We start from the raw sequence: 18,219 nt of genomic DNA on the forward strand, positions 1-18,219 counted from the left end.
TGTTATTTTTTTTTCATTAATTCCCTTGATAATCTTGATCTTTTGTTCTTCCAGATGAATTTTATTATTTTTTTCTAGTTCTACAAAACATTTTTGGCAGTTTGTTATGGCATTGAGCATGTAGACCAATTTAGGCAGAATTTTCATTTTAATTATATTACCTTGACCTACCCATTAGCAAATGGTATTTTTCCAATTGTTAAGATCTGAACTTTATTTGTTTCAGATGTTTAGTAATTGTGTTCTTATAGTGCTTGAGTTTGTCTTGGCAGTTAAATCCCCAAATATTTTATTTTGTCTATTTATTTAAATGGAATTTCTCTTTCTACCACTTACTGAAGGGTTTTGTTAGTAATATATTGAATTGATGATAGTTTGTATGGGTTTATTTTTTACCCCACAACTTTACTGAAGCTGTGAATTGTTCCCAGTAGGTTTTTTGGATGATTTTCTAGAATTCTCTAAGTAATAAAATGATCATTTTACTTCCTCATTGCATATTCTAATTCCTTTAAATTCTTTTTCTTTTCTTATTGCTAAAGTAAACATTTTTATATACAATGTTAAATAATAGTAGTGATAATAGGCATCCTTGTTTCACCCCTGATTTTATTGGGAATATGTCCAGCTTCTCTCCATTACAAATAATGTTTGCTGTTGGTTTTAGATAGAGACTGCTTATTAGTTTAAGGAAAGCTCCCTTTATTCCTATGAATAAAATAAATTTCCTATTGAAATTATCAAATTATTTCTGTTGGATTTGTTATTGTTATGGTTGATTATGGTAATAGTTTTCCTGATATTGAACTAGCCCTGCATTCCAGGTATAAATCCCATTTGGTTACAGTGTGTTATCCTGATGTAACTTGCTACAATCTCTTTGTGAATATTTTATTCAAAAATTTTGCATTGATATTCGTTAGAGAATTGATCTGTAATTTTTAAAATCTGTTTTGACTCTTCCTGGTTTAGATATCAGTGCCATATTTGTGTCACAGATGGAATATACAGGGACTCCTTCTTTACCTATTTTTCCAAATATTTTATGTAGTATTGGCACTAATTATTCTTTAAAAGTTTGGTATAATTAACTTGTAAACACAGATGGTCCTAGAGATTTTTTCTTAGAGAGTTCATTTATGGCTTGTTCAACTTCTTTTTCTAAAATGGGACTATTTCAGTAATTTGTATCATCTTCTGTTTGTCTGGACAATTTATATTTTTCTAACTATTCATCCATTTCAGTAGATTGTTAGATTTACTACCATACAATTTGGCAAACTAGCTCCTAATTATTGTTTTAATTTCTTCTTCATTGATGGTAATATCACCTTTTTCATTTTTGTGCTGGTGATTTGGCTTTTTTCTTTCCTTTTTCTAATCAGATTAGCCAAAGGTTTATCTATTTTGTTGTTGTTTTTTTTTGTCACAAAATCGAGTTTTGGTTTAATTTATTAGTTTAATAGTTTTTTTAGTTTCAATTTTATTAATCTCTCCTTTGAGTACCAGAATTTCCAATTTGGTATTTAATTGGGGGTTTTCAATTTGTTTTTTTCCCTAACTTATTTAGTTGCAAACCCAATTCATTGATCTTATTTTTTTTTCTGTTTTATTCATGTGGTATTTAGAGATACAAATTTCCCCCTAAGAACTGCTTTGGTTGCATCCCATAGGTTTTAGTATATTGTCTCATTTTTGTCATTCTCTTGGACAAAATTATGGATAGAGTCTGTGATTTGTTGCTTGACCCTGTTATTCTTTAGAATTAGATTACTTAATTTCCAATTGATTTTTAGTCTCTTTGTTCCTAGCCCTTTATTGAATATACTTTTTTATTGCATCGTGCTCTGAAAAGGAAGCATTTACTATGTATGCATTTCTGCATTTGATTATGAGGCTTTTATGCACCAATATATATTCAGTTTTTGTGTAGATTCTGAGAAAAGGTTATATTACTTTCTGTCTCTATTCATTTTTCTCCAGAGGTCTACCAGAGCTATGTTTTCAAGGACTCTATTAACTTCCCTATTTTCTTTCCCATTTATTTTGTGGTTAGATCTGTCTGATTCTGAGAGGGTAAGGCTGAGGCCCCTATGAGTATAGTTTTGCTGTCTATTTCTTCTTGTAACTGGTTTAAAATCTTCTCTAGGAATTTAGTTGCTCTACCAATTGGTACATATACATTTAGTATCATTACTACTTCATTGTTCATTATACCCTTTATCAAGATATATTTTCTTTCCTTATCTTGTTTAATAAGAACTATTTTTACTTTTGCTTTATCTGAGGTCAAAACAGTAGTTACTATTAAATAATTATTGATACATCATCTTTATTTTATAAGAAGATATATTCAATTTATATATAGTTTAATGTTAGTATATTATTGATGGCAACTTTTTATTACAAAAGAGAACACCCTATTTGTGCCACTTGTATTTTTATGAAAGAACAAATGCATAAATCACTTTAAAATTCAATAAATGTTTTAAATATTTTCCCAAAGAAAAAAATGAACTGTTATATAGTTCAGAATTGTTCAGTGGCATGAAGCTAGAAAGCTGCTAAAGCTTTCCTAATTTCCCTCAAAAACCACATGAATCTAAGTTTCTGAATAGAGTCTGATGGAATGAAACCACTCTCCACCTCAAGGTAGATTGGAAAAAACTTCAAGAAAAGTCAGTCTCATTGGGATAAAATGTTCAGTCCAGTTCAAACAGACTCTTAGAAAGCCAGTGAGAGGGTCTTAATCATAGCAGATCAGCAATTGAGATCCTCGGATCTAGCTCAGTAGTAGAGCAAACCAGTTAAGCTGGGTCCAATCCCATCTCAGAAGGTAAATTCTAGATAACCAGGCAGTGTGAAGACCGCGTATTTTAAAATCAGCCAGAGCCAGGAATTCAGGTTAGGGGAAAATCGACAGTCTTTATTCTCAGTGAAGAAAGATCAGAGATGGAAGAGAATGGGCAATAGCAATGTGTGCAGCTGAGTCAAGAAGCTAGCTAGACCAACAGCCACACAACCAGCAGCTAGGAGCATGAAACCCAGGCTCAATCTCTCCCAGGCTCTCTTCCTGTCTCTCTGCCTCCACCCACCAAAATCGTCATTTCCTATACAACACATCAGGACTTGCACAGAGAGTGGGCGGAGGCCATTCTTTATCCAATCATGTATATTAATAGAGTATAGTCCAATTATTAGTTAGCCTCACGTGCTTGGGACCTCAGTGCATCAACTCAAGCCTCAGCCCATTACAAGGCAGTTTCCTAGAAAATACAGATAAAGCTACTCCTTACAAACACACAGTGCCTCTGTGCTCAAAATTAAGGCTCAGAGCTGCACAGGAAGCTTGAGATAGAACTCTCCCAGAAGTAAAGTTCAACCATAAAAGTTAAAAAAAAAAAAAAAGAGGAAATACCAAAAGAAAAAGAAAGAAAATGAGCAAGAAACAGAAAAGAACCTTGGCCATAGAAAGCTACTATGGTGACAGGAAAGACCAAAACACCAACTCAGATGAGGACAAAATGTCCACAGAGAAAATCACGGAGTGATATGAATTGTTCTCAAGACCAAAGAGGCTTCTTGGAAGTGATCATGAAAGATTTTAAAAAGGCAAATAAGAAAGGTAGAAGAAAAAATGAGAAAATAAATGAAAAGTTTTCAAGAGAAAATCAACTGCTTGGAAAAGGAAGGTAATTCCTTAACAAATACAATAGGCCAAATTTTTAAAAAATCTACTAAAAACCAACACCTTCAGAACTAACAAAATAAAAAAAGAGAATCAATACCTTCTAAAGTAGAACTAATAAAATAGAAAAAGTGATACAAAAGCTAACTGAAGAAAATCAAACATTAAAAACTAGAATGGGACAAATAGAAGCCAATGACTTGATGAGACATCAAGAATCAAACAAGAATGAAAAACTGGAAGAAAACATAATAAGCCTATTGGAAAAAGAGCCTACCTGGAAAATAGATCCAGAAAGGACAATTTGAAAATTATTGGTCTACCAAATAAAGAGATTGGATAACATTCTTCAAGAGATCATCAAGGAAAACTGCCCCTATATTCTGGAAACAGAGCAGGAAATGGTCATTGAAAGAATCCATGCATCACCTTTGGAAAGAGATTGGCCAGAGGTGGGCAGGGGGGAAGCTTTGGTCATGGCTTCTTGGTGCCCTCTGTCCTGAAGTTTTCCCAGGAGAGCAGGCCTGCATTGTTATTTAGATGGAGACAATACTGGGATTGTGAGCTCACTGCCTCTGCCCTTCTTTGTTCAAGTGCCTCCCAGCTCCCTTGGAAGCCTCTTTTCCTGTAGGACAGATTGTATTTTGAGCTTCAGGAAATTGAGGGAAGTTTCCATTTGTCTGGAAATTTGATAAGAGGCAGAGGGAAGGGGAGAGAGGTCAGACAACGCAACAGCCTCTCAGTGGAGAGGTCAGAGAATACAACTGCCTCTCAGTCTCCTAGTATCATCATCAATCTCTCACATGAAGAGATCCATTCTACAGGTTTAAGTTAGACCTCCAGCAGCTACTAGCAGGTGGCTCCCATACCACAACAAGATCCCACAAGGAAAACTCCAAGGAACATTGTTGCAAAACTCTAGAACTACAATCTCAAGGAAAAAATATTGCAATCTTCCAGACAAAAACAATTCAAATATCAATGAGCAACAGTCAGGATCACCCAGGATTTGCAGCTTCTACAATACAGGATCAGAGGACCTATAATACCATATTCCAGAAGACAAAGGACCTAGGGATACAATCAAGAATTAACTACCCAGTGAGACTGAACTCATCTTTCAGGGAATGTGAAGGATTTTCAATGAAGTAAGAGATTTTCAATATAAACTTAACAGAAAATTCAATCTTAAACACAGGAGTCAAGAGAAACATAGGGAAATTATAAATTATTTAAAGGCTAAATTGTTTACATCCCTAGAGGGGAAAATGATGACTGTAACTCTTGAGAACTTGAAGTGTTCCTGGGGCAAATAGAGGGTGGCATCATATGGACAGAGGGTGTGACTATTAATGGAATCTGATGTGATGTTATAAAGGAAAAAGACTTTAAGGGTTGGGGAAAGGACTGAACTGGGAGAAAAGAGAAAGGGAGCTGGGGAGGTATAATGTAACAAATTAGGTTACATGAAGGGGCACAAAAGACCAATTGCAATAAAAAAGGGAATATGGGATAGGCAGAAATCTCATTTGTTATAGCCTTGAAGAGATGGTTGCTATATCAATGGAATAATATTAAGGACAGAAAATAGATATTAGAATATTTTCCCAGCTGTTTCTATGAAGATGTTTAATTCCTAGATTGTGATTGAGTTATACTTGCTTTGAATATGGGGTTCTTAATCCAGAAGGAAAGAAAGGAGAAAGTTTTTAGCCTTGTATAGCCACGGAAGGAGAACTTTAGGAGCAGGCAATATGTGGCCTATGGAATCATGATTGATGGGAATAGTGAGATGGCATTAGAGAAAGACTCCCATAATTTGCTGCCATAGAGAATGAGATATAACCTCTTTTCTCCATGTTTCTTTTACTGATCACATAGTAACTGAAGTCATTCCACTTTGTGTTTACATGCCCCCTATACTGCAGAACTAGAAGTAATTGATTTCTGGTCAGAGACTGTGTCAGAGAACTACAAGTGAGGAAACATATGAAATACATATCACTATTACAAGATATAAGACTTGACAAAGCATGGGTTGTTGTGGAGGAGAGGGGAAGATAAAAAATAAAAATCCAAGATGATTCCAATGTTTAAGATCTTGATAACTGAGCTTGACAGAGAGTGTAAAAATATAGAAGAGAAGCAGCATTTGAGTGAAAAAAAAGGTCATGAGGTAGTATATGCTCTTTACACATTTAATTCCATCTCCCATCTCCATGTTTTTTGTGAGTTTTGTATGTATGCATGAACATACACATACATGTGTGTGAACAAGAGGAAGAAATCCTTGGTGGATAGAGATCCTACCTGAAGCCAGTAAGACCTAGGTTCAATATGTACCTAATCCCTCTGTGCAATAGGTAATTTTTTTTTATAAATTGCAGAGTAAGTGTCTAATGATGGAGTTTGATCATCTCACAGTTCCCTATACCAATGAAAACACATGTACATGATCTTCAGGTGTGGCACCTAAATAAAACTACAGTGTTGTAAAATAGTTTCCCTTTTATTCTTTTACTTACTTAGTAATTTTTCTGTTGTATCTGAGTCTATGTAACCTCATTTGGAGTTTTCTTGGCAAAGATACTGGAGTGATTTCCTATTTTCTTCTCCAACTCATTTTTGAAATAGGAAACTGAGGAAACTCTCCAGAGTTATGCAGCTATAAATGTCTGAGGCCAGATTTTAATTCACTTCCTTATTCTAGGTTCAGGGCTCTATCGACTCTAGGTCACCTAGCCACGTCTTGTTTTCATTATATTCTCCACCCAAAAGAAAAAAAAAAGAAAGAAAAGAAAAGAAATTAAGCACTGAAGACACTCCAATGACTTCTCATTATTTCTATTTAATATGGTAAGTAATGGAACCTGAACTTAAAGCACCACTGCACTGGGTAACAGAGGAGCTATCTGAATCTAAGCCAATGGGGCTTTGCTTCTTCATTCCTAACTAGCCATGCTGACTATAGCCCTCTTGGGACATGTTACTAAATAGAATCTTTCATGGAAAAAAACACAATTCTTTCACTCTTGCATTTCAACCCCGCCAGGAAAAAAAAGGAATGGACAACAGAAATACCACTGCTTCCTTACCCAATCTATCAGTACTCAAAATAACTGACAGAACTGAGTAACAGTAGGTTCAATTGTCAAAAAGCATTATACCTGTTTTTAATATGCCGGGGAGAACCTAGACATTTGAAACTGCCATCGACCATGATTGCCAGACGAGTGCAAAGGGCTTCACATTCCTCCATGCTGAGAAAATAAGGACAAAAATGTATTAAGCAGTTAGGTCATATACTTAGGAACCTTGACTTTGTTCAAAGTATGTTAATTGATCTTTAAAATAGGCTAGAAGAGTAGAATACAGAAAATGCTTTGATAATATTTAAGCATGCTACCAGTACATTGTGATAAAAAGCAAATGTCAAATGACATAGATTTAAATCTGTGGGAAAATATTGGGTAGTTGAATATTATGGAACATTGATGAATGATAGAAATAATTCCTGACTCTTCCCTTGATGTTTCAAGACCTAAGGCAGCAAATGAATGGATTTCAGAATCATTTAAGAGCTTGCATAGGATGTAGAAAATGTGCTTGAGAAGGAAGTTCTCTACAAACAATAGTATAGGTATTTAGGAGATTTAAATTCTACTTACCTACTTCTAGGAGGATATAAAGGATTTAGGGCTGTTTCTGTTGTTGAATTCTAATCTTTCTTCTTTCCCTACTTCTCTATAAATTATTTTTGTCCTTTCCTTCTCAAATACAAGGTGAGGATACAGATTAGACAACCATTCTAGTTTCTGAGTAGAACTTTACTGTACATACAAATGATGAGCCAATCTGTTTTTTTCTACATAAAGGAGAGTCATTACTCATTGCTAAAAAGGCATTGATAAAAAGTTTAGGAGCTTTGCCTTACTAAAGTTGTTGTTCAGTTGTTCAGTCATGTTCAATTCTGCATGACCTGATTTCAGGTTTTCTTGGCAAAGATAATGGAGTGGTTTGCCATTCCTTTCTCCAGATCATTTTACAGATGAGGAAACTGAGGTAAACCAGGTTAAGTGACTCATCCAGGATCACGCAGCTAGTATCTGAGGTCAGATTTATCCAGGTTTGGCACTCTATCCCCTAGCTGCCATTGTGTTACTATTAGAGGGAATGAATTGTGATACTTCAAAACATGATCTTTGTGGAGTTCACAGAATTTTAGTTAAGCTTTTTCATACTACCCTGGTTTCATAACACCCATCATTTGTGTTAATTTGTCACAGAACAGGTTGATAAAAATTATGGAAATTATGAGAGTTAATGTCCATACCATGATTTCAAGATTCATCCTAATATATCAATGTTAAGTATACAACCTGGTACAGTCGGAAAAGGGTTAAGTTGGGAACAATAAAATGTGGATAAAATCTCATCTTAAAATATGAGAACAGGGGTCAGGGAAGAGTAGAGATGGAAGAAATAGAGTTGAACTCTTCTAGAGTCACTGAATATATGACTGCAAATTATGACAAATATCATGTCAGGTAACTATCATCAAGTCATGTCATTTCTACCTTAACTTCTCTATTATATGTCTTATTTTTACCATTCACATGAGATCACCATTCTAGCAAAGGCTCACACATCTGACTTATTACTAAAGCCTTCTATTTTTTTTTCTGCCCCATGTATCTGTGTACTCTAATTCATCCTCCACTCAACTCACAGTGCAATTTTCTAAATAACAAATCACAACCCCCCCCCCACTTAACAAATGCCAATTGCTCCCCATTATGTTTGGGATCAATCTCCTTACACCTTGGCCCTTTCTATCTTCCTGATCTTTTACACTTTTTTTCATATTTCTATATGCTCCTAAAACCAATAATACCAGTGTTCCCCTGGTTCTTGACACAAGACCCTTTTAGTCTCATTCTATTCTTTTTCAAGGATAGTTTCCCAAATATAGAATGTTTTCCTTCCTCTGCCATCTTCCTTCTGTGACTTCCTTCAAGACTCAATTCAAACCCTATCTTCTGTACATTTCATATCTACAAGAGGCCTTTCCTGCTCCTCCAACCCAAACTGCTAGTTCTTCTTTTGGAGATTATTTTCTGTGTACTCTGAACATAATTCATATATACATAGTTGTATGCATGTTGAATCCCAATAGAATATGAGCTCTTTGAGCATAAACTTTTTGCTTTTCTTTTTGGCCTCAGTATTTAGCCCAGTGCTCAAAATACAGCAAATGATTTATAAATATATGTTAAATAACTTAGCAGCACTGATTTTAAATATTGGTACTATCTCTCAGCTTAGACTGGTATCCTAGAATTTGCCTAGATTTTAGATACAGCTAGGGGATGTGGTAGATATAGCGGGATCCTTGGAGGATAGAATACCTGATTTTGAATCCTACTTCAGAAAACTTGTTATTTTTGACCCTGGGTATGGCATTTAACCTCTCTCAGCCTCAGTTTGTATATCTACAAAATGAGGATAATATAAGCACTTACCTCATCATGCAATTGTTAGGATCAAGTAAAATAAATTATGTAAAAAGCCCATGTAAACTATAAGGTATTATATAAATTCAAATTACTGTTATTATTATTTATATTATCATATTTATTATCTTGAGGCATCTGACACAATATACACACATTCATTGCAGCCACAATAACAACAATAAAAGTTTTCTTAAGTCTCTATTGCTAACAGAAATGTTAGCTATTATTATTATGCTAAAATTTCTCAACTTAATAGTGAAAGCAATATACCTATGTGAGGTAAGAACTGCAGCACAGCCTTCCTGAACTTCTTTCATTATAGTTTTCCAGAGGTATCGCTTAGAACCAGGATCCATTCCAGAGCTGGGTTCATCCTATAGATAAAAATATGAATTTATGAGGCAGCTCAAGAAAAAAAACAGAATAATAGAAGACTTTAGATACTAAGAAAGGCCAAATATATGGACTAAAGTACAAGGGAAAGTCTATGTCCTTAGGAATAGGGTAATAAAATCCTAGTCCTACTCCTATCTTCATCTGCCTAGGAGGCCTTATACAAATACGTAGGAGACTTAAAATCACCCACTCTCTGTCCTTTGATTTTCTTATCAAAAAAATGAGGAAATTAGATGAGATCACTTTGATGGTTTAACATTCTATAACTATGGTAAAAAAAAATTCTGGATTATATGACTAACAGAAGGAAAATGTTATTCTAATAAAAATAATTTTCACAATATCAGAATCAAATTATCAGATTTTTTTAAAAAGGTACAGCTATTTATAGTAGAGAATTTCAATCTAGAGAAAGAAAATGTTCAATACAAAGTAAAAATTAAAAACTGATTCTATACTTTGATCTAATAATTTTATTTTAGGAATCTAATATTTTTCAAAAAATGTATTTTACATTTTTGATGTCATGACCCATATTATACAAAATGAGGGATATTACTATTGGTTCAAAGTTCAAAGATTTTCAAAGCAACATCATTTATAATTGCAAAAAGAAATTTAACAACAGGAGAGAATAGTTAAATTAATATTGTACTTATAATCAGTCAGGAATCCAGTGTAATTTCACTGTTAAATGTTATATCCTAATATCAACTAATACATATTTATTAATAACCTACTGTATTCCAGGTAATATGCTAAGTGCTGGACATTCAAATATAAGCAAGCAAGCATTTACTGGTCTAAAGGAATTCTCATGGGGAGAGAATTCTGGGAGAAAAAAAAAGAATTCTGGAAAGTTGGAGGGAGGAGTATAATGTGAGTTTGGGGAGGAAAATGTTAATGAATAATTTGGAGGAAGCCTGAACCCTGACAAGAAAAAGCAAGAATCCACCTCTTGGAGAAAGGAAATCAGGGATGGAATCTAAGTTTTTGATGATGAGAATTCTACAAAGAGAAAATTGGAAACTAATATGGCAGAAACTAGGCATTGATCCACACTTAACACCGTACACCAAGATAAGGTCAAAATGGGTTCATGACCTAGGCATAAAGAATGAAATTATTAATAAATTAAAGGAACACAGGATAGTTTACCTCTCAGACCTGTGGAAGGGGAAGGACTTTATGACCAAAGAAGAACTAGAGATCATTACTGATCACAAAATAGAAAATTTCGATTATACCAAACTGAAAAGTTTTTGTACAAACAAAACTAATGCAGACAAGATTAGAAGGGAAGCAATAAACTAGGAAAATATTTTTACAGTCAAAGGTTCTGATAAAGGCCTCATTTCCAAAATATATAGAGAATTAACTCTAATTTATAAAAAATCAAGCCATTCTCCAATTGAAAAATGGTCAAAGGATATGAACAGACAATTCTCAGATGAAGAAATTGAAACTATTTCTAGTCATATGAAAAGATGCTCCAAGTCATTATTAATCAGAGAAATGCAAATTAAGACAACTCTAAGATACCACTACACACCTGTCAGATTGGCTAAGATGACAGGAAAAAATAATGATGATTGTTGGAGGGGATGTGGGAAAACTGAGACACTGATACATTGTTGGTGGAGTTGTGAACGAATCAAAGCATTGTGGAGAGCAGTTTTGGAACTGTGCTCAAAAAGCTATCAAACTGTGCATACCTCTTTGATCCAGTAGTGTTATTACTGGGCTTATACCCCAAAGAGATTATAAAGAAGGGAAAGGGACCTGTATGTGCACGAATGTTTGTGGCAGCCCTTTTTGTAGTGGCTAGAAACTGGAAACTGAATGGATGCCCATCAGTTGGAGAATGGCTGAATAAATTGTGGTATATGAATATTATGGAATATTAATGTTCTGTAAGAAATGACCAACAGGATGATTTCAGAAAGGCCTGGAGAGATTTACAGGAACTGATGCTGAGTGAAATGAGCAGGACCAGGAGATCGTTATATACTTCAACAACAATACTATATGATGACCATTTCTAATGGACCTGGCCATCCTCAGCAACGAGATCAACCAAATAATTTCCAATGGAGCAGTAATGAACTGAACCAGCTACGGCCAAAGAAAGAACTCTGGGAGATGACTAAAAACCATTACATAGAATTCCCAATCCCTATATTTATGCCCACCTGCTGATTCCTTTTTTCAGCAAAATAACGTTTTGGTCATGTATACTTATTGTGTATCTAATTTATATTTTAATATATTTAACATCTACTGGTCATCCTGCCATCTGGGGGAGAGGGTGGGGGTTAAGAGGTGAAAAATTGGAACAAGAGGTTTGGCAATTGTTAATGCTGTAAAGTTAGCCATACATATAACCTGTAAATAAAAGGCTATTAAATTAAAAAAAAAAAAAAAAAAAAAAAAAAGGAAAAAAAAAAAGAATTCTACAAAGAAGTCTCTGACAGGATATGAATAAATTTTGCCAAACAAAGCTAAGACAATGAAGTGAATTATAAGTATTCTTAAACAACCATAAAGCTGCATACTTTTAAGCTCTGTCTTGAATTTGATATTTATTTATTTTATGATACAATGATCCAGATGTAGAATTGGAAATTTCTGCCCTTTTGGATCTATTTCTTTATAACCTAGGACTTAATATCCATAAAAGCTTAATATGGTATTGGAATTTTTTTTTTCATTTTCTATTCTTTCCATCAATAGCTAATGTCTCTTTTCAGAAATTTTTTGGATCAAACTTCCCCTTTTGAAAATAATTTGTTTGACATAATATCTCACTTATGAACTGCTAAAATTAATTTTAATATTTACTTAGTAATACCTTTGAGGAATACAATAATTACCTTAATAATAGTACACAATTTTCTAAGTTTGAATTCAGATTTTATGAAGTCAGAACTGTGATTCCAGTATATAGGAATGGGCCATAATTAATTCAGAGATGGAACAATCTTTTCAAGTTACAAAAATAAAACCACCTTACCTTAATAAGAGGAAATTAAGTCCACCAGAAAGTAAGTGAATTGGGTAAGGTATCAGAGATAATTAGAGGAAACCCAATACCTGAGATTGCACTTCAGCTGTCTAGCTTCAATACCAAAATGCCCACCACTGCACTATAAATTAAAATATATAAACATTTTTTGCTACTATCCTACAGTCAATCAAGTTGAGTTTTACATTCATGGTTATAATTGGTGAACTAATTATACTTTTTTAAAGCAATTTCCTTTTTTTTTTTTTTAGAAAAAAATGCATTGTAATTAATTTTTCTATTATCAATTATTATTCAACCTTCATGCCCCTTAAATACAAACACACACACACACACACACACAGACACACACACACACAGAGTTGCATTCTGATAATTAAATATATTAAATTTTTAATTTTAGTAAAAATTCACTCCCTGGTTCTTCTCCCTGTTTAAGACAGATTTTTTCCCCCGTGGGCTTAATTTCCTCTTTTCCTCTATATACTTTTTACTTGGCTCTTTTTTTTTCTAATTATTTAACAGTGCTGCCCCAATTTAAATTACTCCTCTCTTCCCTGCTCTTCCATCAAGATTGTTCATGTCATTCAGTGGTCAATCAAGGCAATATTATTCTTATTTTTAATCTCACTTTAGTAATTATTCTGAGATAGTAACTAATCCCAGTTGCAAAATATCTACATATATTGATTAAAGTATTGAAAGCTTGATGACCCTAGTCTGAGCCCAGTCTGGCTCTGTTCCCTTATTAGTTTTGCACTTCAAAAGTTGTTTCATGGTCAGCTTTGTTGCCATGAATTTCTCAGGCTAATGTATATTTTTTAAAAATCTATTTTCCCCTTTAAAATAAATGTTTAGTCTTGTTTTGGGAAGCTTATTTTAACAAAAATATGATTTTCTAAATTATATTTTTTCAGTCTTCTTGCACTCATACCATGATATTGAAAAGAAAAGCAAAATTCCCATTATAAATGCAAATAATTAAGCAAAACAAATTCCTTATTGATTGTGTTGAATATATATATGTATGTGTATATAAGTATATGTGTATGTATGTGTCTATATGTCCATATATCTCTTCTGTATTCTGAATCCTTTGTGTTCTTATTATGTGCTATCCCAATAACAGGATATTTCTACCCCCATCAACCTCCAGAAGCATGATTAGTTATCCCACTGATGAGAGTTACTATTTCTTTCAAAGTTGTTTGTCTTATTTGTTTGAATTGTATAAATTGTTTTGATTTTGTTCATTTTACTCTATCAATTCATTCAAGTATTCCCAGGTTTCTCTGGAATTATAACCTTCTCATTCCCTAAAACACAACAAAAATAGAATCCCAGGCTCAAAAGTATAGATGTTTAAGTTACTTTACTAGTATGATTCCAAACTATTTTTCCAATTGTACCATTTTATAAATCCACCAAGAATGATTTAGTGCTTATCTTTCTACAACCCATCTAAGATTTTACTATGGCCATTTTTGTTATTTCAGAGTATGAGTTGAAATTTCAACAGTGATTTGATTTGCATGTCTTGTTTTAAGGATTTGTAGCATTCTTTCATGTGGTTATAAAATATTTGAGAACTGTCTGGTTTGACCACTTACCTCTTGGGAAAGTCTACTATTATCTCTCTTTATATAGATAGATATAGATGTAAATATAGATAGATAGATATAGATATCAGTATATATAGATAGATAGATAGATAGATAGATAGATATAGATATATTAGATATCTTAGAGATATATTAGATACCAAACACTTATCAGATACTTTTTTTTTTCATTTGATCACTTCACTTTTACCTTGGGTACAAATACCTCATTCATTTCATGTGGATTTGTCATCAAGCCTCAGTAGACAATAAAATTTCTAGTTGGCCCCCATTCCTATCTCAGCTCCCTGATATGTGTTTGGAATTGTCTGGTGGCATTTAGGGTAAATAAGATTAAATGGGGAGTGCAAAGCTGAGAAAAAAAATATTTTATAGCCAGTGTTCCTGTTAAAGGTCTCATTTCTAAAATATATAAAGAACTGTGTCAAATTTATAAGAATGCAAGTCATTCCTCAATTGATAAATGGTCAAAACATACAAACATACAATTCTTAGATGATGAAATAAAAGCCATCTATAGTCATATGAAAAAAAATGCTCCAAATTACTATTGATTAGAGAAATGCAAATTAAAACAACTCTGAGGTATTACCTCACACCTATTAGATTTGCTAAGATGTTAGGAAAAGATAATGATAAATGTTGGAGGGGATGTGAGAAAATTGGGACACTATGGATTGTTGGTGGAGTTGTAAAACGATCCAACCATTCTGCAGAGCAATTTGGAAGTATGCCCAAATGTGTATAAAACTGTGTATATTATGGCATTTGATGTGGCAGTACCACTAGTGAATCTGTATCCCAATAAAATCATAAAGAAGGGAAAATAACCCATATTTTCAAAAGTATTTATATCAGTTCTTTTTTTGGTAGCAAAAAATTGGAAAATGAATAGATACCCATCAATTGGGAAATGGCTGAATAAGCTGTTGTATATAAAATTAAATAGGATAATATTATTCTATTTAAAAAATGAACAAGCTGATTTTAGAAAGACTTAGAAATATTTACATAAACTGATGCTGAGTGAAATAAGCAGAACCAGGAATACATTGTACATGATAACAGCATGATTGTGCAATGATCAACTGCGGAATATTTTATTTTTCTCAGCAGTTCAGTGATTCAAGGTAATACCAATAAACTTTGGATAGAAAATATCATCTGCATTCAGAAAGAGAATTATGGAATTGAATGTAAATCAACACAAGCTATGTTCACTTTTTTCTGCTTTTTTGTTTTTCTTCTATCATGGCTTTTTCCCTTTTGCTCTCATTTTCTCTCCCCAAAATAGTCATAGAGAAATGTGAATTTTAAAAGTTTATATACATGTAAAAATAAAACAAAACACATATGTGATGTAAGGTAAGGTGATGTTTTTCAAAAAATTTAAAGAAGTATTTCTAAACTGTTTATAAATTTTTTTGAATTTAGAAATTTCCTTTTCTTTTTGTTTCTTGAAGTGACTCTAGTCTTGACTCTTGTGTTCTCATTAGCTTATCCCTCATCTCTATCTCTTCATTCCACTGACTTCCTTTGAGTCTCACCGAAAATTCATACATAAGATGCTTTCTTAATTAATTTTAATTTGAGTTCCTTTCCTCTTAGATTTTCTTCACTTCATACTGTTAAATCTTATTTGTACATAGTTGTTATCATGTCTCTCCATTAAACTAGGAGCTCCTCAAGAGTATGAATTATTATTTTTTGCTTCCTTTGTATCACTGGACCTTAGTATGTTGCCTGGTACATAGTAGGTTCTTAATAAATGCTAGTTGAGTAAGACTATTAGTATAATTTGGATGATTTATCTAAACATATTTATTATACTTCCTATATTGCAACTTTTTCTCATGTATTTTCCTCACAACCTTTTGAGATTCTGCTACATTTTTGTGATCATCATTTCATTAAGCAAGAAATTAATGTACTGAATGTAGTCTACAAAATAGCCTAAAGGGGGAAATATAGCTGACAGGAAAAAAAAAAAAGAAGTTTGAATTCTGAGCAAAACTACTATGAATTCAAATCACAGCTCTACCATCTTTTAATTTTAGTTAGTCTCTGAATCATAGTATTCTTATTCATCAAAATGGATGATAATATTTGCAACCTTTACTTTGATGAATTATTAAAATTTTAAGTTGCTAAGTAAAAGCAGCTTATATATGTTATAGAAAGCTAAAGATTTCATTAAACAATGATTTCATATCATTTCCAAAAATGTTAATTGAAAGAAGTTCAGAATTAAAGATCCAGAAAAATCTCAGAATCAATTAATCTAATTCATATGTGACTGAAGATCTCCTCTAACAAGCCAATAATTGGCATTTTGCCATTGCTAGAAAATTTCCTGTGGGAAGAAACCCAATCCAGTTCATTTTTATGACTAATTGTTATGGAAATTATTTTCCCCTACCAAGTCTAATTGTCCTCCTCTATAACTTATACTAAATAAAATTAATTTAATTCTTTAGTGTTTCAAATATTTGAAAACTATTATGTTCTCCCATCTTCTCTCTGGCTAGCTTACCATCACTAGGTTCTTTTACCTCGTCTCATATAGAATAATGGAATAATACATATTTGGGTGGTACCCTACTAAGAATCCCCAAATATTTTTTATTCAAACTATTTAATCATAGCTCTCCACTTTGTACTTGTGAATTTATTCTTTGCACCCATTTAAGATTACACTGTTCATAATGTTTATTATTGTTCTTGTAGTAAGACATTACAGGACACAACTTATTCTCCAATTTATCACTTAATTGGGTGTTAGTCATATGATGATGTGGAAACAAATTTACTATTAACTCTACTCCCTTCAGTAATTTATGCCTACCTACAAATGAAAAAAAAAAACTGATTACATTTTATTAAGCCTTTTGGAGATATCATAACAATTAGATCTAATATAGAATTTTCAAATTACAAAAAAAAAATGCTCTAAAATGTAAAGATTTACCCCTGTTTAAGATTTAACTCACTTACAACAATCAAAAAGAAAGTAGATGATAGAATTATTGTCTGATAACTAAAGGTTTTATGCAAAATAAATGCAGCTATTTTCCTATCACTTTGATGCAGCTTTAAAGTAATGCTTTAGTTTCTAATTCTAATTCTAAATATAATCATAAAACATTTTATTAAAAACTTATATTAAGTACTAAGGCAATTGAGAGAAGTACTAATGTAGAAAATTTTCCTAAAATTTGAAAAAATATATTCTCGGAATATTTCCTTTTAGCGAAAATTAAGCAGAATACCAGTAAAGATAGATTTCTAATCTTCTGGTAAATCAATAGTGGTAAATCAATAGCCTTATAAACAATAATCACATAACAATTAGGGAATGTACTGAGAACTTTATACAATTTTCCATCTCAGGTGTTTGGTTATCTATCCTGGCTTTTCATCATTTGTAAATCTCAAAAGTATGCAATATATACATTTAATAAATGTTCAATAACCTTAGTATTTACTAGTATTCTGTGAAAAATGAGATTAATCTACCATGACTTATTATTTTCTATTTTGATGACTTGTTCTCGAGTCATTTATGCATGCTGCACTATGTAAATATTGTTTCCCCCAAGACAACCATTATTTTAATAATACATTAGCAAATTTTGCCAAATCACCAAGTCAAACTTTTAGGCCTTCTTCAGATATTTTACTTTCTTTATTTTTCATGAAAATTGGCATAACAATTGTCCTCATCTAACCCTATAGAACATCTTCCATTCTGCATAAACTTTTGGAAGGATAGGTCTGTTTTGCTCTTAAGATGATTCCAGTTGTATATATTACTCCCTCCAGAAATGCACACACTTAAGCTAAATGTTCAATGATTTGTTATAGCTGACAATATTATAAACTTATACTGAAACTGTGATCCTAAAAACAATTGTAATTTATGAGCAAAATGCTAAGGCATTATGCTATTTTAGTTGATAATGAGTTTCCCCT

The 18,219-nt window shown here is 32.7% G+C and overlaps 1 protein-coding gene across 1 annotated transcript in view; it reads right to left on the bottom strand.

Annotated features, from left to right (window-relative positions):
* ABCA13 (ATP binding cassette subfamily A member 13) overlaps nt 1-18,219 on the bottom strand; it is a 504,928-nt gene that overhangs the window by 29,733 nt on the left and 456,976 nt on the right. The window contains exons 58-59 of the mRNA XM_031957225.1: nt 9,475-9,578; nt 6,856-6,948 (exon numbers count right to left, since the gene is read on the bottom strand). Of these exons, the coding sequence (XP_031813085.1) occupies nt 6,856-6,948; nt 9,475-9,578 (197 nt within the window). The remainder of the gene's footprint in view (nt 1-6,855; nt 6,949-9,474; nt 9,579-18,219) is intronic.

This window comes from Sarcophilus harrisii, chromosome 1, assembly GCF_902635505.1.
Source record: "Sarcophilus harrisii chromosome 1, mSarHar1.11, whole genome shotgun sequence".
In the NCBI taxonomy this organism is placed as follows: domain Eukaryota; kingdom Metazoa; phylum Chordata; class Mammalia; order Dasyuromorphia; family Dasyuridae; genus Sarcophilus; species Sarcophilus harrisii.